The sequence below is a fragment of the Typopeltis vanoorti genome, chromosome 20 (genome assembly GCF_054136105.1).
Source record: "Typopeltis vanoorti isolate ZY-2024b chromosome 20, IOZ_Tvanoo_1.0, whole genome shotgun sequence".
Lineage (NCBI taxonomy): Eukaryota > Metazoa > Arthropoda > Arachnida > Uropygi > Thelyphonidae > Typopeltis > Typopeltis vanoorti.
This window is the reverse complement of record NC_143568.1, coordinates 79442960-79470565: the sequence shown is the minus strand read 5'-3', so window position 1 is coordinate 79470565 and position 27606 is coordinate 79442960. Positions and strand designations below refer to the sequence as shown.

Genomic DNA, 27606 nt, shown 5'->3' with positions numbered 1-27606 from the left:
GTGGTCTTTGTTCTAGTAAATATTTCATCACTTGAAACACCTCTTTTTTTTTTTTTGTCCTGGAACCAATATGTATCTATAGTAAGTAGATCTCTAAGAATTGCTACAGAATTAATCAACAAGGAAAGATATTTCATCAAGTGTAATAAAACCAGTTTCAACTGTATACATATAGAAAGAGAAATTTAAAGGTAAAATATAATAGATGTTTGCTATAGTTAGAGGGGCGGGGGGATTGATCCTCCTGCACCCAATGTTTGAAGAACAAAGGATGCAAATAATAATGAGAAAGAAGGAAGAATATGAAATTAAATCACAAAATTTTACCAATAAACCAGTAGTACAATGTGTACTATTAAAATCAAAAATAACCTGCAAACTTCAACAGTCAACTTTATAACTAGTCATCTCCAATTACAAAGAGGACGATGACACAAGTGATGAACATTAGTCTGCTAATTGAGGTGAGGGAAAAAGTATTGTGAACAAGTCAACTTCCAATGATGGATAGCTGGCATAAATTGATACTGTTCTCTTAAACCTGTAACTTTAAGAAATATTGCTCAGTATAGAGTATTTCTTTCATTTGAAGCTTAAAAGTTAGTTTGTGTAGTAACTGTTGGTTTTGTGTTTGAAAGATTTCAATTAATGATACAGAGACAGTACATATTTATTTCAGTGTGAAGATTTTAGGTAAGCAACATTACATTTCAAAATTCTACATCAGCATAAATCTACAATTTTCATTGTTCCTGCTAATTCCCCACATCTTAACAACAGAAACATTTTTCTGTTGTTAAGATGTGAGTTAATTATATGCTGATTGCAATATCATATAGTTACATTACAAATTCCCCCCCCCCCCCTAGACCAGTGGTTCCCAAAGTGGGTGGTTTGATTACTTAAGAGGGCAATGAAGGTGTGCTGCAAAATGCTGAAATGTGCAATAATTAATTGCAACTGTTTGATTATTATTATTATTTTCAAGACGTTTTTTGTTGGTAATTTCTGAAGTGGTCCTTTTTTACCTTAATAGTATTGAGTGTGTTATAATGTATTTTCCCATATTCTTATTTACTGAACAAAAATGTGAAGCGTTTAGCTATATGAGTGTTGTGTCGCAGCTTGGCAAATTATAGGTTCTGTTATATCGTGAGGATATAAAAATAAAGATTATTTATAAAAACTGCTTTCAAATATGTATATACGCTTATTTCTACATGTTCCAGAATAGAAATGGCAGATGCAGATACGTCAAAGAAGAAATGTACGCAGTATAGCTTTGAATACCTAAAATATGGATACATACCAGCACCAACAAACTAGCAGCTGCCAATTTGTGAAAGGGTCTTCTCAAATGAGGCCATGAAGCCTTCCAAAATAATTGAACATTTGAAGAAGGTACATCCTGACAAGGCAAGTAGATCAAGGATTTACTTTCGTTGGAAGTTCCAGATTAGATAATAAATCCATTTTCCGATACTGAGTTAGTGGGAGCCATGGAGGAAAAACTAATTGAGCTGCAAATTATAGCTGTTGCTGATGCCAAAATTTAAGAAATCTTATGAAGAGTTTTGGTTGTAGAAAGAGATCTCTGCTCTTTCTGCAAAGAGATTTCAAAGCCAAGTTTCGGCTTTGAAATCTCTACAAAAGTTTCGGCGGATCCAAGGGTAAGCAAACCTTTCATGACAGGAGCAACTCGTAGTAAAAATGGAGTAAGCTCTGATCACTATTCTTAGTATTTCCCATAATATAAAACACATCTCCTAGTGGACATGTATGATGTTATGCATGTCCACTAGATGTCTTTTACATTATGGGAAATACTAAGGATAGTGATCATTATTACTCTGCTTTTACTACGAGTTGCTCCTGGCATGAAAGGTTTGCTTACACTTTGATCTGCCGAAACTTTGGTAGTTTCACTGAAACTCTTATAGTTTCTCTATTCGATATCCACTTAATTTGAATAAGACTCTTGCTAAGTTATATTAAACCAGACATAGGAAAACTATGTCTCCATGAAGTCCATCCATCACATTAAGGATTTTCAAAACATTCAAATCGATAGCTGCTATTGTAATAGCCTTATAATACAATGTTTTATTAGATTTTAATGTGAAGTTGCTATTAAAGTTAAATGGTTTTTTTTTTTTTTTTGTATTTAAAATAAATGTAAATTATAAATTAATATTTGTTTTTAAAATATTATTACCGTTCCTGTGGGTTGTGTGAATCGCTTTTCTGAATGTAGGGTGGATTCAGGTAAGACACGGGGGGAGGGGGGGGCACTGACGATGAGCTTATGGATTCGAGGGGGTGTTGCCCCAAAAAAGTTTGGGAACCACTGCCCTAGACCTATAGCAGTGGTGTTCAACCTTTTTCACTACACGAGCTACTTTTCTATAATAAGTTATTCGGCGATCTACTCTCTTATATAGATATCATGTTCCCCCCAACCTGATATCTCATTATACACAAATAAAACTTTGTGTATTTAAAAATTTATTTATCACTTTTAATTATTTTAATACAACAAAAAAAAAAATATATATTGGAATAAAATCTTTATTTCTCTATTTTAGAAAAAACAACACATTGATTACAAAATTACAAGTTAAGCTGGTTGATTGAAAGAAGAAAAAAAAAAAGTTAATGTGAAATTTGGCATTGTTTGGACCTCGCAATATTTTCATAGTCAAGTTAATATGAAGTAGCCAATCGCAGACAATCTTCCAATTCATCATTTGTAATTGGTTTCTTAATTGATTTTTTATGACTGTCATATTTGAAAAAGCAGATTCTGACATGTCGATCTGAAACACGACAGAATTTTTCACGCAATATCAGTTAATATTGGGAATTTTTCATGTGCATACTTCCAAATGATTTCATTGTTTATTTATTTTAAATGTAAACTATTCTGAATGTTTATTATCTCAAGTTCTACTTCAGCTTGGTTTATATCAAACAGCCCACTAATTTTATTTGAAATTTCTGTGATGTTCAAGTTTTCTTGAAGTGAATTATTGATAAAAGATACAATCATTGCAGTTTTATTAAAATCTTTAAATCTTGAATTTATTTCTTCAACTAATTCTATTTCATGAATAAATTCTTTTAAATCATAGCAAAGCATTTCTTGATTTTGTTCGAAAAATTTTAATAAATATGGGAGATATCTAAATTCGCGTTCATTTATATTTTTCTTTAATCAAAGTAAGTATTGTTGGAAAGTTTTTATTGAACTTAACATGTCAATTAAATTTTTCTCTACCTTGTAACTCTAAATTTAAATTGCTTAATTTCGTACCGAAAGCTACTAAAAATGATAAGTTTAACAACCATCTTTTATCACTCAATTGTGGATAAATATCCCCTTTTTCATCAAGAAAATTTTTATATCGTTAATTAATACAAGAAACCTTTCAAAAATTGACTTCTGCTGAGCCAGCAAACATTATTGTAACAGTATAATTTAAATAACTGCTGTTGCAGGGCTTTTCCTCAAACAGAATTTACAATTTTAAATGTAATATCCAAAACATCTTTTGTGTTTAATCTTTTACTACACAGTACTTGTTGATGAATAATGCAGTGGTACGTTAAAAAATCTGGATATTTGTTATCGTTTGTACATAATGAAATGAAGCCTGATTTATTACCTACCATTGCAGGAGCACCATCAGTAGTAATAGACACAAGTTTAAAAAGCGGAATCACAAATTCATCAAATGCCGAAAAAATGTCTTCTCCACTAGTCCTTCCCAATAATGGTATAATTTTCAAAAGTTCTTTACTTGAATAATCTTGAAATACCATGCGAATAAATACCATTAACCGAGCAATATCAGTGAAGTCGTTTGATTCATCAAATTGTAATGAAAACGCAACACACTGGTGAATGTCTGACATTAACCTGGCCTGGAAACTTTTCTTCGGCAATTTGAAACCTTGTCTGCGGCCTCGAAGTAGTGTCTCTCTAGCGACATCTCGAACCAAGAAGCTCCTTTCTGGAAACGGGAAACTCCTCTCTGACAGCAATTCTAGAACCGGGACCCCTTCTGCTTGCTTCAGTCCCTTTTTATTAGGCCTCCTCTGAGACCTCGCATGAAGTTCGGCAACCAAAAAAAAAAAAAAAAAAAATCAGTATGAGTCTTTCATCTTAAGTTTCAAGTTCAGCACACCTTTGGTTCTTCTCCGCTTTCTTTTGATTGTAAGTTGCCGGCCATCGGAAAGTTGTTTGAACTCTTTCTGACTGACTTCAGAGATGTTTACACTTTGCACCTGCAAGCCTTTCTCATACATACAAGTTTGAATAACAGTCTTTCTAATGCAAATTACAGCTTCGCCGACAAAAACATTGCCTTTATTTTTAACACTCTAACATATTCTTATTAAAGCAGTATATACAGTTAGCTTCAAAAGTTATTTACAAAAACATCTAATACAAACTACCGAGACAAACAAAGTTTATTTTTTTATGATATTCACATGGGACTTAACCTAAGTAAAAAATCGATGTAATGTGCTTTGGAATATTTAAGCTGCAATCGAGCTTTTACATTGCTTATAATCGTATTCGCTCAGCTCGCTGTTTGACGTCCACTGATCCAAATTGATTCATATACCCGGACTTATAAGAAAAATTACTGATTTGACAAAAATAAATAAATAATAGCAATACACTTAAAGCGAATTAAAAATAATACAAAATAATGATAAAGAAAATATGTTTTCAGTTTTAATTAAATTTGTAAGTAAGGAGGAATACACAAAAGATCGACCAAAAATATCTCCACAATCGACGGGTTGAACACCCCTGACCTACAGAATCAAATAACTACGATGAGTGATTGCCAGTCAAGGGCTGGGAGGTGACAATTATTTCAAACATAGCTAATCTAGCTTCAAGATTTTTAGGCAGAGTTGAGCCTTCTGTTACACATTTCACAGAAGTTGGCAATGTGTAACAGTCGTGGCCATTTCTTAAAGCAAATTTGAATTTCAGGTTTTAATTTCATGGTTAAAATTCTGCTTAACACATCACAGAAAAACGTTTTTCATCCTGTTAATCATTGAGATCACTCATATAATATCTGGATGTTAACATAGTTCATAATTAACTTGTAGTCCTCCCCTTACAAGTAAAATGTCATGCAGAACTACAAGTCTGTCCTGTTGTTTTCACTGAGGAGGCTGGCATCTCTGTTCTCCAGGCAACTTGCTATGCCATTGAATCTCACTACAACAGGGATGTTTGTAAAAATCTTTAGGAGATAATGATTTTGCCCAGTATGACCACCATTAGCTTAAAAAAACAGCATGTATGGTGCTGGAGCCAGTTTAAGTGAGCTGAATGTTAAACTTCCAAGAATTTTGTGAGGGAATTGTTAAACCAACACTGACTATAAATTGTAGAGTTGCATATACTTCGATCATAATTGCTAATAGCATTTGTGTGCTAAGCTTGTACATATGATGGTAACATATAAGGCTGGAGCATATTCATTTTGGCACCCTTTGTGCTTTCTTTCTCCTACCCCTTTTCAAGCTGGCAGCTGGTGTAGGAATTATCTTCGCTAATATTTACAGGTACATCAATTTTCAACAAATAGCTATTTAATTTTGCCTGGGCTGTTGCTGCTTTTAATAAAAGGTAATGACATTCCCATGCCAGTCTGTCAAAGATTTTACATTTTTAGAACTGCCATGAACATAAGATCATTACTCCAGGAAGCAGCAGTCCAGGCAAAATTAAGCAGATGTTTCCTGATAATGAAACTCATATTTCTGGTTGGTTGCAGTTCTCACAAAGGGATAAAACCTTCCACTTTTTTTTAAGCAAGCTAGCTATTAAAAACTGACCTGTGCATTCCTGTTTACAATACTTGCAAGTGGAATTAATGTTAAAAAAAAAAAAAAAAAAATCTGAAACAAATTGAATAGCATGTCAACCTGATACTTAATAAACAAACTGTCAAAGAAGCTGGCTAACTCTCTAACCCCCCCCCCCCCCTTCACTGGACTTACCATCCTATCCTATGTGAAAAACTACCAATTTTAAAACCTTAACTGAAAATCTAACTTTAAATAATACAGATAGACATCAATGCACTGTTTATCAATATTCCCTTAAATGACACCTAAGCACTCTTACAAGTTTTGACATCAATGCACTGTTTATCAATATTCCCTTAAATGACACCTTAGCACTCTTAAAAAACGTCAGATATCTTAAATCTCTTTTCTTCTGCCATCAATGCTAGTTATTTTTCTTGGAAGAATAAAATTTACAAACAGACAGAGGGAATTGCTATGGATTTCTCCCTCACCAATTTTTACATGGAAAATTTTGAAAAATGAGCCATAGAACCCTCTCAAACCTATCTGGCTAAGATCTCCAACTCTCACACCACCCTTCTCAACAATATGGCATTATTAAAACTAACCAATAGAGCCCACAATCTTTGTTCCAGTGGAACCCTCTTTTGAACTGAACTTAACGACATACACAACACCTTCCTTTCCAATGGCTACAGTGATTACAGAATTAAACAAATTATCAGTTCCTCCCCCATTCCCTGACCATCCCTTAAGAAGGATTTTAGAAATGCCATCACCATACCCTACATCTGTGACACATCAGAAAAAATAGCCAGGTCCTTAAAGTACAACCTCCACACGGTGTTTAAGACCCACCATAAAGTACCCTGTTTCTGCAAGCTGACTTACTTCAAACAGATAGATCAGCAACCATCCATTTAGAACACAAAACATACAGCTGAAATCAAGAATATGGTCAATCTGGCCTTGCAGACCATGTTTTGGATACAACCTACAGGATCTCCTAGAAAAACATCACCATGCTCCACCATAGTAAATTCAAAAAAGAAAAACTGTTTTTATAATCTGCAGTGGCACTCAGAAATCAACCGAATTTAAATACAGTTGCATAAAAATTCCCAAAATTTGGGAAACATTATCAGAGATCCCACTTTACATCCCAGGCCACCTACAAATGCCCATAGAGGGCACACCACCTAGATGGGACTTTAGAATTACCCACATTTTTCACTTAGTATTGTGTTATATTTGAGTGTATGTTACAATAGTTTTTTTGTAATCCCTGAAGAAATATTGTAAGCATTAAAATCAGTTTTAATCCTTTCATAGTGTTGAAATATAAACCTCCAACATGAAGCAAGTTTTTTTTACAATACCTCCCCGTCAGTTAGCAATGGGAAAAGAATTTTGATACTTATAATTAACTGGTTAAAATATCATGTATGGATCAGAAAAAACGTGGTTTTGAAAATTGGCAATATGACATACAAATGCTTTACAACACTGTTTTTTTATGGAAATTCAACTGTTCAGTTTGTCAACTTTCATATTTAAAAAAACCATTCTAGGAGATGTGAGGTGGTGTAGATTACTCATGTTATACAATATTCATCAGGGTAAAATTAAATTCCGTGTATTCTTATAAAAGAGTTTTCATACTGTTCCATCCTCTTAGGTTAGCTGCAGAGCAAAGACCAAGAAAGCAGTTGGCCTTCAAAAAAGTTAGCCATGGGGCAGTCATCTCTGTATTGCAGTTGTTCAGCTGCATGATAATGGAGAGAGAAAGAAAATATGCCCTTTGGTTTTATGATGATAAAACAGAGGCCTCTTCTCTCTCTCTCTTATCAGTATCAGGTTCTCTGCCACCCCATTTCTAAATCTATGATAAATGCCAAGTCACTCTTTCACCTCCATCAAGCTCAAAACCTGCAATGTATGATAACACACACATGCATATCAAAGGAAGTGTGCTTTGCATTATAGGATACTATGGCAACAGCCCAGATTTATATATAAATAGCCTTGTCATGAAGATACTTCAGATGCGAAATTTGTGCACTTGGGTAAAGGATTAAAACAAGAATATTTGTCTAGTATAAATTACCCTTTAACCAAGTGGAAGAACTTTACAGAAGAATACTTAAAATGAGTACACAAGAAAGCAAATAAAGATATTTGTTATGTCAACATATTTTTCCAAACTTATTAAAAAAATAAATAAATAAATAAAAACTATATTTTCTGCAAGAAAAACATCAATTATACGTGATAATTGAGGAATGCTAGAGCCTGGATATCAATTATCCGTGATAACTGAGAAATGCTAGAGCCTGGATAACTGAAAAACCAAATTATCCAAAGTTAATCCAAATTATGTTTTATTGGGTTAAATACATTAAAAAAAACCTATAGAAACATAAGATAAACATTCTTGTAGTATGTAAATACAAAATGAAATTTTTTTTTAATTATTTAGAAAGTCTGTGATGCTTTGTTTTCTTTGTAGCATTATTTTTTATTCTATTTTTCTTTTTATATCCACGAATTTGTAAAACTTCAGTGTAATCATTTTTTAATGAATTTAAATAATGTTTCTGCAGATGTTTCTCACCATAAATTTGTGATTGTATTCAAGAGTAATTGTTGAATAATTGTTGCTAATTCATCATAGAATAATGTTGCTCCTATGCTATCTGCACTGAGCTTTTTTTGTACTTTTTTGCTGATGTGTACAAGTCAGCTTCCCAACTGGACAGATACTTAATGGACAGCTGGCATAAGTTCATACTGTTTTCTTATAAGAGAATGCTTAATTAAAAGTTATGAAGTCTGTGTAGATAGCAGCTCATTTCTGAAAAATTGATTCTCTATTTAAGGTAACACATTAAATTCCTGTCCTAATGAAAATAGTGTGATAGGTGCATAATTTTGAAAGAAAGAAAAATTCAAGGTAAAACAGCATGCAGAATTTTGACTGCTACAATTTTACAACTGAAAAAAATAGTTCAATTACCCATACACACAATCGAATGATGCTGTTCGTGTAGTGAAAGTATTGCTGCAGCATTATTAATGTTTTGAAATATGTCTGGATTATATACTATAGCAAAAGAAGCACTACTTCAGTTTTAATATTTCTCTCTTCAATTAAAATGGCATATATTGTATTTTCAGCTTTTTCTAGTATTATAAGAGAAATTTACTGTTACATTAGTAGAGAATAGACATTTTAAACTTTACTTAACCAGGAAACAACATCAAATTGCTGATACTACATGAAAAGTTTATATTATTACTTCCTATTAACAATTTTCTTCCAAATTAAGCTAGTACCTGTGGACTCCAATTTTGTCATATTATATTTTGGTCTTTGAAGGCATTACTTACTGCATCAAACAGCTGTTTTGCTAACCTTTTGCTTCCCATACTGTTTGTGACCATATCACCCAAGACTGTTAGCACTCAGGACTGTGTGAGCAGAGCCAACGTCAAGTTTCTTCCTAATATCTTCATTTTTTAATGATTCTGTCACTGATGCCATCTGTTCACTTCCTTAATTTTTCTCCCGACTCACATTTTGGGCTTTATTTTATTTCCAACCCACTTCTCAGATCCATAAATTAAAATTAGTTTGAATACCGTCATGTATATTGCTAAATAGTTTAGCATTCTCACTAATTTCTCTCCACATAAATTTATTCACTTAACTCTCTGCCATACCAGCTTTGCTAATTCTACTGTCCATTTCTAATTTGCCATCTTCACTAAAAGTTGTACCTAAATAGTTGAAATGTATTACTTGCTTTATTTGGGATGAAGTGAATAAAAAACATTATTTTCATAGTGTTTCTTTTTATTGCTAGTTCACCAGTGATCTTTTAAATTTGTTATAGTAGTTATTCACTTTTGTTAAGGAATCAAGTAGATGTTGCTCTATTCAGTGGCTCCTGCAGGTTCTGGTTCAAATCTGCTGCCTCTGTAACCAAGCACATTTCTTATTTCTTTTAGATTTGAAGCTGATTTGTGTGCAGAATGGAGTTGAGACAAACTGCTTTTTACTCCGTGCAGTGCTGGTACCCATGAAGTGCATACTGTAGTGCTACACAGCTGTGAAGCAGTCAAAACAATCATGAATAAATGCACTCGATGCATTTATTCATCGAGTGCTACCCGATCGATCCTGCTAGCAGTCATGCTTCTCTCAAAGATTAAGCCATACGTGTTTAATTACATGTCTAAGCAAGTGAAACCACATGTGGCTTATAAAATCAGTTATGACTCCTTTTTACTTGGAAAACCATGGTAATTCTAGACCTAAAGATGCAGAACAACTCTGACTTTTGGAGACAAGCACCATTTTAAGACCAATCAGATTTCAGTTCAAAACTACTGGTGACTTTACATAACTTTTAGCAAGTCACATAATCTCGCACCAGTGATCTTTCAAGTGTCTGCTTTATCAGCTATTAATGAGATGTTAGCACCTACCATGGTTGTGACAAGTAATATAGAATCAGGGTTTGATTCCTGAGGGGAAGCTTGAGATACTAACCACACAATGCCTCCTTTGACCTTCCAAAAAATTCAGAAGAAATTTATACAAATCAGAAAAAAAAAAAAAAAAAAAATCTGGTGCAGATGGGATTTCTCTAATCATCTGAAAGGTGTATGCTCCAAAGTTGACTCCCATTCCATGTCATCTTTTTACACATATTCTACTTGTATCTATCCTACCGGATGGAAATTAGCCAACATAACCTATTCCTAAGCAGGGTAAACAAATCCTTGCCAATAAACTAACAACCAATTTCTCTCACCTCAATTCTCACTAAAGTAATGAATAAACCATCAACATGCAATTTCCTTCAAAGCACTCAACTAATAAAGGATCGCCAGTTTAGATTCTGACCCTGTTTGATCAACAAGGGATCTACTTACCTATGTCACCCATCTCTAGACAAATGCCATGAAAAAATTTGGTGAGTTTTAGGTGGCCCTTGATATCCCTAATATCCTTGACAGGGTCTGGTGCAAAAGGTCTATTAAGTATGCTCCATCATCTCTGGGGTTTCACAGGACCCTGCTCTCTCACCAACTCTCTTCCTTCTATATATCAATGACCTACTCCAGTTGACAACCAACCCAGTACGCAGCTTTGTTGTTAAATGCTGAAGAAGGACTAAATCATTAAACAAACCATGCCCCACAGAAGTCACCACAATCTTAAAAAACTGTATTACCCTCTTAGGTGGTCCCCCCCTAATTCCGATCTCCAAACCATTCCTTTCATAGAGATTCAAGCAAAACATAGTTCTGTTTTTATCTCCCACAAAAATCGTTTTCTTCCAGTCTTACTCTCAAAAAGATGAGATCTCTTTCTCTCTTCTTCAGATTATTCTCTCATCAGACCTCTCTACATTACAACTATTGCTTCCTAGGCATCCAAAAATTGTTTCCTCAGCATTTTTTGGATGCTTCTGAACAGTTATTAATCATATATAAATCACAAATCCATCCCACTATTGAATACTGTTTGTACAGCTGGGGTGGTGCCCCCCCCCCTCCACTAAGAGCTCCCTAAAATTACTTGATTCAATACAGAAGAGCAATTAGGCTGATTAATCACCAATTCACTTCATCCACTCTCACAGAGGCACACAGTTTCTGCTGGTTGCATCTTCTACAATGTGCAGCTAAACTGTCATTAATAATTCCTCTGTTAAATCCATTAAGACTCTACCTCCTCATTTATCCCTTGTTGCTGCCTTCTGGAACAGGCTTCCATCTTATGTGTTTCCCAGGAAATTTCAAACAATGTGAACAAGTTACTTCTTGCCCATCCATGGGGCTAAAGTCTAAGTTGTTCAACTTAGACTTTAGCCCCATGGATGGGCTTGAGACGTCAACCTCTCACATATGGGAATATCATTAAAATAAATAAATAGCCTTTTTGCCTCCTGTTCTGGGATACTCTGTTCAGTTTTAATTTTTGTAATGGGGCATTTCAGTGTTTTGTACTTAATTTTTCTTCTGATCTTTACTGCCACAACAGGCAAGTTGGGAACGGCCATACTTCTGACATTTAAAGTAGCTCAGAGTTGTAAAGCCTAACTGAGTAGATAACCTGTTCTCACAGATGTTGGTAGTTTCATTGTACTTAATGTAAAGATAATATTTCTGGTGGGAACCAGGTGCTCATCCTTATGTATAGGGTGTCTCTCTTTGGTCCTTTAATTCCAAGCAGATCTCATCAGGAGCACTGAGAAATCTCACTCCAACATTATGCATGTAGAAAAGTTCCAAATTTGGTTGGAGAGGTAACTATAATTTTCCCCCAACAGATGTTCATAAAGTAGTTTTTCATCTAAACACTTCTGGATGAAGAAAGGTGAAAATTAAGAAAAATGGTGCATTTATTGCTATCTCTGATGTTTACTGTATTTTGGTTTTCTGCTGATGCTGCAACGGTTTCTGAACTTCAGTGGAAGGGGGGACCCGATAAACAAGATGATGAAAAATTATTCATTCTCAGGAGCAAGTTGGTTCAGCACCATAATGAGCACACATAGATGCCATACCAGAACAGCAGTAAGCCTTGGTCCTGTTAAGTGGTTATAGTGAAATGCTGAATGTGATGTTGATTGACTGGAAAATGGGAGTTGAAGAAATGGAAGTATTGCAGAACCTCTGCATGAACACAGCTATGAGATTATATGGCATATCAGCCCATGTATTACAAGTATCAGCTCCTCTGACAAAGCTATTTAATTTAAGCCTCAGTACTGGGAAGGTGCCAATGAAATGGAAAGAGGGAAAACTAGTCCCACTGCATAAAGGAGGCTTGAAGACAGAGGTATCAAATTATAAGGGGAAACTTGGTTTTGTGAAGGATGCCTTAATAATTTCCTTACTTTGTATAATAAAGTGACAATGGAGTTAAAGGAAATGACTACTCAGTGACATTTAAAAACCTTTGCAAAGTCCAACTGTATGCTGGACTTTGCAAAGGTATTGACAGTATTCTGCATAAGTTAGAGCCAATGGGGATGGATATAAATCTGGTGAACTGGATTAGAGAGTGGCTGATGGAGATATCAAAGAATGGTTTATAGAAGAGTTGAGTCTAGGAAAAGGAAGGCGACTAGTGGAATACAACAGGATTCATTATCTCTGCTGTTAATTTGTACATATGAGTTCATAAGAAATATTCAGCTGTTGGCTGATGATGCAAAACAGGGAGAGCAATAGTAAATGAAGGTGATGTAGAGATCCTGCAGGATGGCAAAGCTAAATGGCTGCTAGTTTCATGTAGCCAAGTGTAAGGTGATGCACTTTGGGAAGAGATTGCAAGCTGTATACTATCAGGTATACAGCTTGCAAAGTTTGTGCAGTTTTTCATAATAAAATTAAACAACTGCAGAAATTTTCATAAAAATTTTTTATTCATTAAAATAACTCTTTCCCATGAGATACAAGTTTCTAAATTGTACTTTTATAAAATGTTTTGTCTTTAGAAGTAAATAAACCTAACAACTTCCGCTTCAATCTGTTTTATTGCAGAACTATTTTGCATATGATTGTCTAGTGCTGAAAACAGGTGATAATCACTTGGAGAAATGTCAGGAGAATGTGGAGGATGAGAGAGTATCTCCCATCCTAAAGCACAAATCTTCTCATAGGAAATTTTGCATGGCCCTGTAAAAATAGCACTTTCTTCCAATTAACTAGTCCTGGCTGTTTCTGAAGTAACACATTCTGCACATGCTTGAATTGCATCAAATAGATCTCAGCCATAACTGTTTGGCCTGCAGCGAGAAACTTGTAATTGACAATACCAGCTCCAGTCCACACACAAAGCATAGTCTTCTGAGGATGAAGCAGTGCATTTGAAGTGTGCGGTACTGGATCATTTGGTGACAACCAATGAAAAGTTCACTTCCTGTTAGAGTGCAAGATCCATTTTTCATCACAAGTGAGCAAGTAATCCAAAATGGCTTGTTTTTATGACATGACAGGAGTGAAGAACAAATTGATAGCCTTTAAAGTTTATTGTCATCTGATAATGAATGTGGGATCCATTTGTTTAGCTTCCATGATTTTCCAGTTGATGCAAGTGTAAACAAATTGTGTTCACTGCTCATGTTAAAAATTTGTGAAAGTTTTTGATGTGTTAATCTTGAATTATTTTCAACAGCAGCACGTAACTCTTCATTATCAATAATGGAGGGTCTTCCTTAACATGGTGCATTTTCAAGTAATTCATCACCAGAAACAAATCTTTTAAACCATTTCTGTGCAGTACATCCTGCTACCACATTTTTTCCAAATGCCACACACATATCGCTTCAGAAGCCTTTGAACCAAGTTTTTTGTAAAGCAAACAAGCCCGAATTACACCAGGTTCAACTGACATTTTAAAATGGTTCAAAGTCGCAGAAAAAGAGAACGCACTAAGTAAGAGCATGCAGATTGACTGATGTGTATGATACACATAAAAAAATTGTACTCTGCAAATCACTACAAAATAAAACAAGTAATTGTAGCGAACTCTACCAAAAACTGCACAAACTAATGAGGCCAGAGACTTCAGTGTGATTACATGGAGGAGTTTAAGTTTAGAGGATATATTACATAGATAGTCAAAACAGCACATCAGATTATTTTCTCTTCTATAAGGCTTTATTAAAGTGACAAACATTGTGCAAGGTCTATGGAATACTCCCTGTGAGAATAGATGGTCTGTGGGTGTCAGAGAGCAGCTGAGAGGCAAAAAAAAAAAAAAAAAAAAAGACGAAGATATATAAGAAGCATGTAAGTTATTAAAGGAGCACTGAAGACTTTTTTCAGTATATGTCAGGAAGGGGAATGATGAGTCACTCATAGAAATTATGTAAAGTTGTTAGGACTGGATATTTGGTATGGAGAGTGGTGAATGGATAGAATGGGCCAGAAGTGGCTGTGACTGCTTTGTCAATGAATGAGTTTAACTAGAGGTATGACAGATATTGTATGAATGATGGATTTTCCACAATGAGTCTTCTGAGTCCATGGAGATACCTGTATAATAATAAAAAATTTATTATGAAATTTTATGAAAAGTTGGTCCTTGTTGGGGATCTAAATAGGAAATGATTGTCCGACATACAAAAATGTTTTGGGAAAATTTGGAGAAAAGAGCATAAATAATAATGGCAAGTACCTGTTGGATTTCTGCTCAGGACATGGACTGGTTATTACTAACACAATGTTCAAACATAAAAATGTGCACAAATTCACATGGAGAGAAGAGGCAAGGAATAAAAAAAGTCTGACTGTGTTAATGTTGATAATGATGTTTTCTCTCTGGTGCAAGACACTTGAGTGTACAGAGGATTTGAAATTAGAAGTGATCACTATTTAGTCTTGAGCAAGATAAAATTGAATTTCATATTGAAAATAATGACATGTAAGAAAGTTTTAAAGCGAACAAAAGTTGAGCAGCTCTCAGATGTGAACTGTAGACTAAAATACACAAAGATTATTGAAAAAAAAATGAAAGAGTTTGAGAACATGAACCAAACCTTGGAGATTCAGTGGCAAGCAATTGTTGATTGATTCAGCCAGAGAGGCATGTGGTGGGGTTGTCTGGAGGGATAGAAAAATCAGAATTCCATGGTGGACACAGGAAGTTAAAGAGGCAGTGAAGGAAAGAAGAAAGCATATCAAAAGTTCCTGGCAAATAAATTAGCTTGTGCTCTTAGAGAATACAGAGACAAATGTAAGAAAGCGAAACACTGTGTAAAACTAGCTAAACAAAAGTCATGGAAGGACTTTGGCAAGAACATAGAAAATAAATATCAAGAAGGTGGTAAGATATTCTGGAGATTGTTGAAAGAGTGCTGTAAAAGGAATCAGAGATGATAAAGGTGACATGAAAACTAGAGAAAAAGATATCTTTGAAGTGTGGAATAATTACTGTGAAAAATTGCTAAATGAAACAATCAGTGACTGCACAATCGTAAAAAAAAAAAAAAACAGACCAGGCATGCAATCAGGAATACATATATTCATACTTGAAATATGGAAACACAGCTGGAGTAGATGATATTTGACCAGAAATGCTGAAGTATGGAGGGATAAAAGTCTTGCAGTGACTGCACTGCATAGTTCAGAAGGCCTCGACAGAGGGACAAATTCCAGATGATTGGAGTAGAGCTCTCATAGTACCCATATATAAGAAGGGAAATAAAACTGAATGTGAGAATTACAGAGGTATTTCATTACTGAGTTTTCCTGGTAAGATTTATGCAAGTATACTTGAGAAACTGTTGAGAAGGATTGTAGAAGGAAAGCTTTGTGAAGAACAAACTGGATTCAGGCCAAACAGAGGCTGTCAGGATCAGGGTTTTCACTTTACAACAAATAGTTGAGAAGTCATGGAAATATAACAAAGTTCTGTAGATCTGGGAAAAGCATATGACAAGGTGCCAAGAGAGAGAGAGAGAGAAGCTATTCAAAACGTTGCAGTTATATGGTGTCAATGAGGGCATTATATCTTTATTTGAGTTGTAAGTCAGCAGTTAGAATTGAAGGAAGTTCAGGAAGATGGTTTAATGTTAAATCTGGTGTTAGACAAGGATGTACATCATCCCCTCTCTTAATCATTATCTATATGAATCATATTATGAAGGAAAGTAGTATCAAAATTGGAGATGTTAATGTCACCTCTTTGCTTTATGCAGATGGTGTTATACTTCTAAATAAATCCACTACAAGATTCCCTGACTAAATTGAATAACTCTTGTAATAGTTTTGGTATGAAGGTCAGCAATAACAAGACAAAGACTATGAAAATAAGCAGAAGCATTGAAAATATTGACTGCATTTTGAATGGAGAATCTATAGAACAAGTAAAACATTTCAGCTACTTAGGCATGATTTTTTAGTGAAGATGGTAAATTAAATATGGAAATAGACAACAGAATCAACAAAGCTGGAATGGTAGGAAGTTAAGTAAATAAATGTATATGGAATAAGAGAGAAATTAGTCAAAACACTAAGTTAACTGTATACAAGACAGTGTTCAAACCAATTTTAACTTATGGATCCGAGTGCTGGATCAGAAGTAAAACACTTGACCAAAGACTAGAGACCACATATATGAGTTCTGAGAAAGATTAGAGGCGTGAACAGATGGCATCAATGGTAATATCATATTAAAAATGACGATATTAGGAAAGAACTTGACATTGTTAGCAGAGCTAATCTCAGGTAGTATGGTCACTTAAACAGAATGGGAGAGGGAAGATTGGTAAAACAAGTGTTCTCTGCCAGGTTGGCAGGAAAAAAACCCAGAGGAAGGCCAAGATATAGGTGGATTAATACAGTAATATATAGATCTTATAGAAATATAAGATCTGAAAATGCTGGAGTTTTGACAGGAAACAGATTGATTTGGAGGAAAATTGTAGATAAGAAGTTAGTAATGATGTAAATTTTTCATGTACTATCATATCCTGTACACTCCTTGAGAGTACATATCAGGAATTTGATGATGGTGAAATTTTAATACAACTAATATTTCATAACAAGCACAGGCAAGAAATTATAATATTGTTTTAATCCTTGACCCAAGCATAAGCAAAGTTTGCCTGTGAAGTATCTTCACAACAAGGCTACTTGGATATACAGGGTGTTCGGGATAAATTTGACAGTTTCGTAAGGAAAAAGAAAATCTTCTTTGTATCTATTAAATTTAATGAATTGACAAAAAAACATTACAGGCAGAGTTAATTACAATACTATCAACAAGATTTACTCAAAATAACCACCATTAGCATCGATCACAGCTTCAATTCTGCTTCGGAACCTCGAACAAGCTGATGCTACAGTCTCCCTGGGAAGGGCCGCAAAAACTGTTTTAATTTTATCCATTAACTGGGCTTTTGTATTACTGGAAGTGCGATTGGTGTCTTTTTCAACTGCGCCCCATACAAAATAATCCATGGGGTTAAGGTCTGGGGAGTTTGGAGGCCAAACATTTGGACTGGTGAAGTCGTAGAAATTTTCAGACAACCATTTTTGACTTTTCCCAGAGGTGTGGCAAGGGGCCAAATCCTGCTGCCATACATACAGCCTACCATTGGCTACCCTTGTTATCCAGGGCTTGACTACAGTTAGCAACTCCACGAACAAAGCCCGAATTCCAATGCCAGGGTTCTTCAACACCTGTTCCTGCAGATTTGCGAGGAATTCTGCTGTACGAACGCAATCAGATCGTCTGCTAGGGATCTTTCTTCTTGCTACATCCTCGTAGTCACCATTGCAAGTCTCTAGTTCATGCCTGATTGTTTTTACTGTATTCAGGGAGCATTGGGCAGCAGTCATAATATCCTTATTTTGATGGCGGGCACGAATCATCATGATACAAGTTATTCTCTTCCATGATTCAGGTGGGTTCCAGCTATCCATCCTTTCTGACATCTTGTATATGAATGAAGAAGGGTCCAAACTTTTAAATGAAGAGAAGTGTGTGTTAATACATGTAACTTACGGAAAAATATAATTCCTTTCACATGGGTATACTGTCATGCATTATGGGAAGGGATCACACCCCTAACCATAGTGCATTTTTTGTACTAATTGGCAGACACTTTTGTATGATCTGACACTATGTGAAATTACACTCTGTTGAATACCACCTTACAAAAAGCTAGATCAGTCAGTATCCCATTATAAAAGGGATTCAAGTATTGAAACAAAATCTCCATTTAACAAATCTTTGATAACCCAAAGGATTCACATTCCTATTACACTAGCAATATTATAATAATGAACTAGACTGGTGATAACTATACTCACAAATTGCTAAGTTAAAGTGATAAATTGTTTTGTGTATTATTTTAACGTACAGGGCAACATGGCAGTTACTCCCACTGCCTCAGTGACATCCAGACTCAACAATATTTCTAGCATCTACTGCTCATTTAACTACTTCACTAATCTATTCATATTTCATCAGTTGATGTCTCATCATTTCTGCCCATGTGATACACTCTGGGAATGGCATTGGCTGAATCACTTCAATTGCTATTTGATCATCATGTTTCCCACAATTAGCAACTCCAGGAGATAAAGCAACTTTTTTTTTTCTTACTTGAAGGAGTAAATAAGGAATAAAAGCCAGCAATTAATTTTGATTATTGTAATCAACATGTACAACTTTTTTTACTAAAATTCTTTCATCTATGTGACATTTGAAGTACTTTCAGTGTTCATCAAAAATTTCAAAAGTTGAGCTGTTACATAAACATTTAAACTGTTTCCTAAAACTCGATATCTCTGTCTTGTAGTTATGTGTTCTGGAAAACCTGAAATTAAAAAGGAAAAATTACATACTTTAAAAATGAGAGAGAAAAAAAATCTCTCTTAACAGATGGAGTGTTGCATGAATTTGTTTCACATTTCAAGAAACTATATTTTCTTATTTGAATTAAGCAAAAAATATGAGTTCCATTATGATGCTGAAAAAACCTTGTAAAATTGCATAATTCATAGCATACATTTTTATGATATACAAGTAATGTTTTAGCAAATTCAGAAATTTCTGGATTAAGAAAACTTTCATGTCACCAATACTGCTATATTATCATCAGACCTAAATGGTATCAGCTGACTCCAAAAAACTAAATAATGCTGTGAAATAAAAGTTCAGGTTCAGAAACAAAACTGTTGTCTTTGGTTGTAAATGACATAATTCAAATTTCATTATAATAATGAATTCACCTGTAACAGCTTAAACATATGTTTAAATTAGCTCGATCATTCTAATTCATATCCCTTCCCACCCTATGAGATTTTTGTTTAAAATGACAAAAACAATGTGATATGAGGCTTGCAAACCTATTTATCCTATATACATAGGCTTATATTGTACATATAACACTCTGGATTATCCTGCATAGTTCAAAAATCAAACTACTAGTTAAACTAGCAACCATGGGCATTTGTTTATATAGTTGACTCTTGCTATAGAAACTCACTGTGCCCACAAAAATAGTTAGATATAATAAGTTGCTTTCTGCATGGCATTGTACCTTTGGAACACTGGCCTTTTTCAGTACATTACGAGTGACATTTGCTATACCCATCGTAAGTTCTATTTTTTTTCTAAGTTTTTAGAATGGATATTGAAATACTCTACTTTCACAAAACGGTGCATTTTTTCCTGCAAAAATGCATGAAGATTTGATCTCCCATATACAAAGTTGAGGATAATCTGACAAAAGCAGTCCATGCAGAAAAATGGTCCCTTTAAGCTGTGCATATGTGCGCATGCACACTGGTCAAAAAGGCAGTGCACATACCCACAGTAACGGCATACACAAAATTTTTGTTTTCATAATTCCTAATTTACAGTCAATTTTTGAACATACTATAAAAATGAATTATATGACAAATCATATAAATTTAGTAATTACTCTAACCCATTCAAACTTAACACACACTAATTAGTTACTTTTATCCTGTGCCATGTGGGCGAACCTGTGCTGATGCCAACAAGTTGCCGTGACATATTTGTTTAAAGTGTCTACTGTCTAGACCAGGGGTGGCCAACCTATGGCGCATGTGCCAAAAGTGGTGCATTGCATGATTAGAAGTGGTGCACTGAACCCCAGAGAAAAATTTTTAAAAAAATTTGTATACGATTTATATAAACACACAATTAACCTACCACTGAATTCTAGAGTGCGCACTTATTATACTTGTTTGATCTTGAAGCAACAGGCACCGGCAAATGCTGACAAGCATCACCAGTTACTCAATCAGTTTACAGCTGACTCTCGTGTCATAACGTTTGATGAACTTCTGATTCGATGTGAGTGAACAATTCTGTGTTTTCGAACTTTATGTTTTTATTAACAGTTCTTTAAGTTTAAGATAAGATTTCTGTTTTCATATAGTTCTTTAAATCAAAAAATAAATGTTTTCATTTTGAACGCACATGTCAAGTTCTTGCCCTCCCCCTAATTTGCTGATTACTAAAACCTGCAATTATTCGATGTATTTGTATGTTTTTTTAATAAAATATTTTTCCTTTTTATTTACGTATAGTAGGTTTATTCCTAAAATTTAACTGATCATCAGCAAAGCTTTCGTAATGAGGATGTTTGGGTTGTGTGTGTGATGGCCAGCTGATCGACTGTTTTATGGCAGGAAGCGATCTCTTATTTCATTGGACATAATATATGACGAGAGAGACGAAAACTCTCTATGAAAAAAGATATGTGATTTTTAAACTTATAGAACTGTATTAGGCCTTCATGAAAACAGGAATCTTATCTAAAACTTGAACTGTTTTTGAATGTTCATAATGTTTAAAATGATAAAATAATTATTTAATAATAAGCTTTACTTTTTGAAATAATTTTTTTTACTGTCAGTTACCCATTACTTTGCAAAAGAAAATGAGCAGAAGGTGACAGCAAGCGCCAGTTTAATGAACTGTGGGTCCTTCAGGAAAACCGTTGTGCATTGTTTGTGAAAGCACTCTCTCAGATAATAGAAGACATGATCTTAACAGACACTATAGAAAACATCAAACTGAAGTTAGTTCCTGGGTCTGAGTTGCAGAAAGAATACGTGGTTAAGAAAAAGGAAGAAATAAAAAAGAGACAAAATATATTTGTGAAACAAAGTGTGAAAGTGTGGCAATGCTGGAGGTGTCTTATGAAATTGCCTTTGTGTTGGCTAAAAAACACAAGCCTTTCTCTGATGGAGAGGAAGTTGTTAAGCCTGTCTCGAAAAATTTGCAAAATGTCTTGGTGATAAGAATGTTGAAAGAAAAGTAAACCAAATTGCTCTGTCCAAACAAACAATTACAAGATGCATCGAAGAACTTTTCCATGATGTTACTGAGCAACTGAAAGACCATGTTCATGCTTGTTCTTTCTTTTCTTTAGCCTTGGACGAATCTGCTGACATATGTGATAGCCCAATTAAGCATTTTTATAAGAGGAATAGATGGTAATTTTAACATCTTTGAAGAACTTATCGGTCTTGAGTCACTTCATGGAAAAACCAGAAGGTCATGTCTAGAAAATCAACCAACAACTAGATTCTAGTAAGCTCATCAGTGTTTGCACCGATGGAGCACCGTCAATGGTAGGTAGAGTTTCTGGGACTGTAACTTTACTTGAAAGGTTTTTAGGTCGTTCTCTACTAAAGTATCACTATATTATACATGAAGAATCTCTGTGTGGGAAAACTCTAACTTTGAAACATGTTATGATACCAGTTGTAAAGTGTGTGTGAATAAAATTAGAACAAGAGGGTTAAACAGAAGAGAATATTGTGAACTGCTAGATATGGAATATGGTGATCTCATCCTTCATTGTGAGGTGCGCTGGCTTTCTAAAGACAAGTTCTCAGTAAATTTTGGAAGCTGATGCATTTTTAGTTGATGTTACCAGCCGCCTCAATGATCTAAATTTGAAACTGCAGGGCAAGAACAAATTGTTTCCTAGCTTAGTAAATGACATCAGTGCATTCAAAATGAAATTAAAACTGTCCATCTCCCAGTTAGAAAACAGAGATTTAAGTCAATTTCCACATTTAAAAGAACATAGTGAATCTGTTGAAGATAATGGCAACTTTACAGAATATACTGAGAAACTCAGATTATTGCAAGAGTCGTTTAACAGTCATTTTAGCAATTTTGCCGAAGAAGAAGAAGACTGCATACTTGTATTTATAAATCCCTTTTCACTTACTGAACAAAAAATCTTGATGATGCCTAGTAACATACAAATGGAACTTACTGATCTCAAAACCAATTCTTTATTGAATATGAAATTTAATGAACTTCCATCACTCCCAGATGCTTCTGATATAATTAAGTTCTGGCTATCGTTGCCCTGTGAACATTTTCCAGAACTGAGAAAATTTGTTCAGAGTTATATCTGTCGTTTTAGAACTACATACAGATGCGAACAAACATTTTCATCAATGAAAATGATTAAGAACAAACTACGATCGTGACTGACTGATTCAAATTTGAAAAACTGTTTGATGCTTTCTGTAACTGATTTAACTCCAAACAACAAAAGCAAAGCAATTTCAAAAGTCTCAATAAAATAATGTTTATCTTGTCTTTATATGAAATCCTTTTATTTAAAACTGCTAAAAGTGTCTATATTACCATATAAATCATTTTATGCATAACTGTTAAATATATCCATATTACCATATTTTAAAAGGGCTGAAAAGTGGTATAAGTTTGTATGGCGCATCTTAACTAAAAAATGAAAAAATTGATGCATGAACATTAAAAGGTTGGCCACCCCTGGTCTAGACCAACATTTTTCAAACTGCAGGTTGTGACCCATTAGCGAGCTGTGAAATCAGATGAGAGGGTCACAATCAACATTTTTTTTTTTAATGAAATATAAATTTCATAGCTTTCACATGTTCATGCTGGGTGGTGTCACATCTTAAGTTTCCCTTTAAGATGGAACCCGTTTGATGGTATATTATGTCCCTTCTGCACTGGGTGAGCACATTTTTACAAAGTTTTAAATATATATACGACACGTTAGTTTTAACATTTTCGATTAAATTTTAATTGTAAAATTAGACTGTCTTAATGATAATGTACACTGCTTGGAAAGAAGTCAATGGACACCATAGTGTGAGGAACAAACAGCCATGGCGCCCGCCTTAATAAGATGTAGGATCTCCTTTCGCTGTGATGATTGCAAAAGTTCTATGGGACATACTTGCCACAAGCATATGATAGCAATCAATGGGAATTTTAGACCATTCTTCCTGTAGGCATGTAATGAGGTCCTGGTCTGTTGTGGGTGGACATCCCTTGACCTCGCCCAACATTTCAGTTCATCCCACAGATGTTTAATAGAGTTGAGATCGGAGCTCTGTGGAGGCCAGTCAAGTATGGCAATGTTTATATCCACAAACCATGCAGCTACAGAGTAGCCTTAAGACGCAGTGCATTATCATGCTGAAAGGACAATAGTCAGTTCCTTAGAAACACCATAAAGTAGGAAGCATTGCATTGTCTAGAATGTTCAGATACCTCTCAAAGTGCAAACTGGTACTACAAACTTCTGTTTGTAGTGCCAGTTTGTGGCACTACAAACAGAAGTCCAAAGCCAAACTAGGAAAAACAGGACCATACCATCACACCGCCACCTCCAAATTTCACAGTTGGGTTACGAACTCCAAAAATATGATTTTTCTTTTCCATAATCCCCCTCTCCTGTCCATCTCATTTCTTGTATAGCCATAACAAGTATCCTGTATTTATCCAATTGCTCCAGCAGCATTTTTAAAGCTCTGGATCAGTAAAGAGAAAGTACATTCCATGATCCAATTTTCAATTAAGACATTTGCCATTTTGTCCATTCAGCAGTTTTTTCTTTGGATTTCGTAACAAGTTTTTTTTTTCCAGGGTAGGGTCGGCAGCCCCTCGTCCAAGCCAGAGGACCAGGCCTCCGTATTTATGACCTCCGGAGACAGGGTGACCCAGCTATACCCCAAGGCTCTGGGTACCCATTTTAATCGCATCATACTGTAAAATTCGATGTAACAGAAATTTTTAAATTACAAGCACCAACTTTTACGGAGATCGTAAAAATATGTAAATATAGTAAAACTACACGTTGCCATGCTAACTGTAAACCCATAGGGGTATCTGGCACAAAGAGTAATGCAGATTTGTTCTTAAAATTATTAATTAGTATAAATATTCAAGTTGTGCACTTTATGTATGCTTATCAAATTGATATTGTAAAAAATAACCTAGTATTAAAATAAGTTTACCTTAAGTAAAAAGGATTATATCTGGGACCTTAAAGCTAACTATAGAGCTTAAGGTCATTCAAGCAAGGAAGTTTCCCGCCTTCGTTGAAGGTCAAGACCGCTGGCGTCAGAGTGATCACAGGATATTCGGGGATCTTTGACACTGAAACACGGAACTCCCGAAAACGGTATACAGGAGGCCTGTTTGGATTTTCATCGGTACGTGACCCATGGAGAAACGGGCAGTCATAAGGAAGAAGTGATAGTTTCAGTGATGTATAGGAAGTAAAGGAACTTGCCTGGTGCCATGAGTCGACCTAGTTCCTTTGGCAAAGATGCACTGCTGCTCCTGCATGTGAATTACGGAAGGATGCCTGTCAAGTACCGTACGAGGAATTCCAGTCCGCTGAACAGATCGGAAGTCGGCAGAAATAGCTAAGGATCTTATGTGCTAATAGGACTATGTATTGTCAAGGACCTGTGAGTAAAAATCTTTGTGTTAATTATTAAGTACAAAAGGATAATTGTGAGTCCACTGGACATAATGTTACTAGGCTAAATGAGAATGTTGCGGAAAGCAAAGATTGAAATTGTAGTGATAACATAAGTAAGGATAGTGACTGCCAGAATTATAGAATATGAGAGTCTTCTCTCACTATAAATAGGAAGTTCAATATTATTAGACAGAAATTGAGATTCATGTTAAGGTTATGAAAAGTATATCCTAGTGTAAATTTTTCTTTAAGTTACAATAAATGTGTTTTGTTTGTTTAATAGAGACTACTGCCTTATCAATTAAGCCCACAAATAGATTTAGCTATATCGTACAGTGCTATAACATATCTCCAATGCTCTACGTCTAGAATTCAGGTGGCACAGTCATTAATTAAATAAATTTTTTTTGTTTTCTGTTAGTGTAGGAGATAGTTATCTGTACCCGTGAATAAGCCAAGTTCACAGGCTTATTCACCAGCAGCAGCATCACCATTTGTAGGAATCATAAGATGTGTAACATCAGATGTGTGCACCCTTGACTTACACCTGAATGCTCAACATAACATAACATCCAATTTATGCAGCGCTATGGAAAACTTTTCTTTTGGCACATGCTTTTTTTTCAGATCTGCAGAATTTAAATACAGATTTGTTAAAGTGATACTAAGAAAGGATTAAGAAATTGACGACCACACTCTACAAGATAAGATATTACAAAGGCACAGTCAACATACGTTATTACAGTACAACATGCATAGGCTACGGTGGGGCTATTCTTGTTCCCATGTGGTGGCCGAGGAATAGGAAATTTGCACGCAAAATATTTTTCATGTACTTATGGACAAACAAAAATTAGAGGGAACATTGCAATTTTACTCAAAATTAGCATGTTATTTGACACGAGTACCAATACTCTAACACCTTATTATCTTAGTCTTTTAATGCACTTCTGGCTACATGAAACTTCTGTTTATCTTTCTTCTCCTATTCGATATAAGTGACCTTCATCTGACATTAGCTCTGCTTGCATATTCCTGAATGCTAAAAATGTCTAGTTCCTTCTAAATATCATTTTTAATATGATTCTGCCATTGATGCCATCTGTTCCCTCCTTTAATTTTTCTCAGCAGTCTTTAATCAACTTTTTACTTCTAACCCAGCTCTCAGATGCACAAATTAAAACTGGATCTGGACGTGTTAATTTCAGAGCTTTGACTAATCTCTCTTATTCCATATAAATTTACTCCACTTATTGTTTGTTTATATCTAGTTTATTATATTATATTAATTATATTATTATCTAGTTTATTTATATCTAATGTGTCATCTTCACTAAAAATTGTGCCCAAATAGCTGAAGTATCTTATTTGTTTATAGATTCTTCATTCAAGAGGCAGTTATTCCATGTTCCTTCCTTTTTTTAGAGTCTGTCTTTTTAGTGCCGATTTTAATATCTAATTTGTTATAGTAGTTATTCAATTTAATTAACAAAACCTGCAGACTAGAATTCAGATTAACATCTCCAATTTGGCATCAGATGTGTGCACCCTTGACTTACACCTGAGTGCTCAACATAACATAACATCCAATTTATGCAGCACTATGGAAAACTTTTCTTTTGGCACATGCTTTTTTTTCAGATCTGCAAAATTTCAATACAGATCTTTATATTCCTATGATTTCTCAACTACCTACCTACATTAAAGTGAAAATTGCATCCTGACAACAAGTACATGGTCTAAACCCAACTTGTTCTTCTTCACCTTTCTCTTCCATAATACACTATGTTGACAAAAGCATTTGGACACCTTATGTGCCATACAAATTTCGGATCCCACCACATACAAATATTCAGGGAGTGTTTGTGTAAGTCTGGTAATAAAAGATGGGATGTGTTGCATGCTTTGCACTGTCAAGATGCCATGTTCAGCTGAACTGAGAATTCCAATATGGGATGGTAGTTGGGTTATGCTAAATGATGTTTGGACTGGTGTCTTTCACACATTCCTGAATCATAGATGATTGGAAAAGGGTTCTGTGGAGCAATGAATCATGCTTCCAAATGTTTCATCTAATGGTCATGGACCCAGTGGAACAGTTCTAACAGGAATGCATCATTCTAACCATCAAGTTCGGTGGAGGCTCGGTAATGGTATGGGGGAGGCTTTCGGTTGGATGGGGGCTTGGTCCATTGGTGAACGTATCCAAAACCATAGCGTCTGATGGCTACCTGCACATCCTGGACAACTTCATGCTTCCAACACAACAATGTTCCATGCCATACTTCACTGCATGCCTAAGACTAGTTTTCACAAAACAATGAAGTGTTGAGTGGCTGGTTCAGAGTCCTGACCTCAACTCCATCAAGCATCTTTGGTATGAATTAGTTTGCCAAATTCACTCCAGACCACAGTGGCCAGCATCAGCAATGGGAGTAGCCTTGTGCAAGGAATTTAGTTGAAAACA

At 35.0% G+C, this 27606-nt stretch overlaps 1 protein-coding gene across 7 annotated transcripts in view; it reads right to left on the bottom strand.

Annotated features, from left to right (window-relative positions):
• Nucleotides 1–19002: 19002 nt before the first annotated feature.
• The window catches only part of Mt2 (tRNA (cytosine(38)-C(5))-methyltransferase), a 201009-nt gene continuing 192405 nt past the window's right edge, over nt 19003–27606 (bottom strand). For 6 of the 7 annotated variants that reach the window (XM_090410013.1, XM_090410019.1, XM_090410018.1 and 3 more), the window contains one exon: nt 19003–19196. In XM_090410013.1, coding sequence (XP_090266139.1) covers nt 19072–19196 — 125 coding nt within the window. In that variant the 3' untranslated portion in view covers nt 19003–19071. Of the gene's footprint in view, nt 19197–24666; nt 25124–27606 lie in introns of those variants that run through there. The other variant, XM_090410015.1, reaches the window with a different exon arrangement.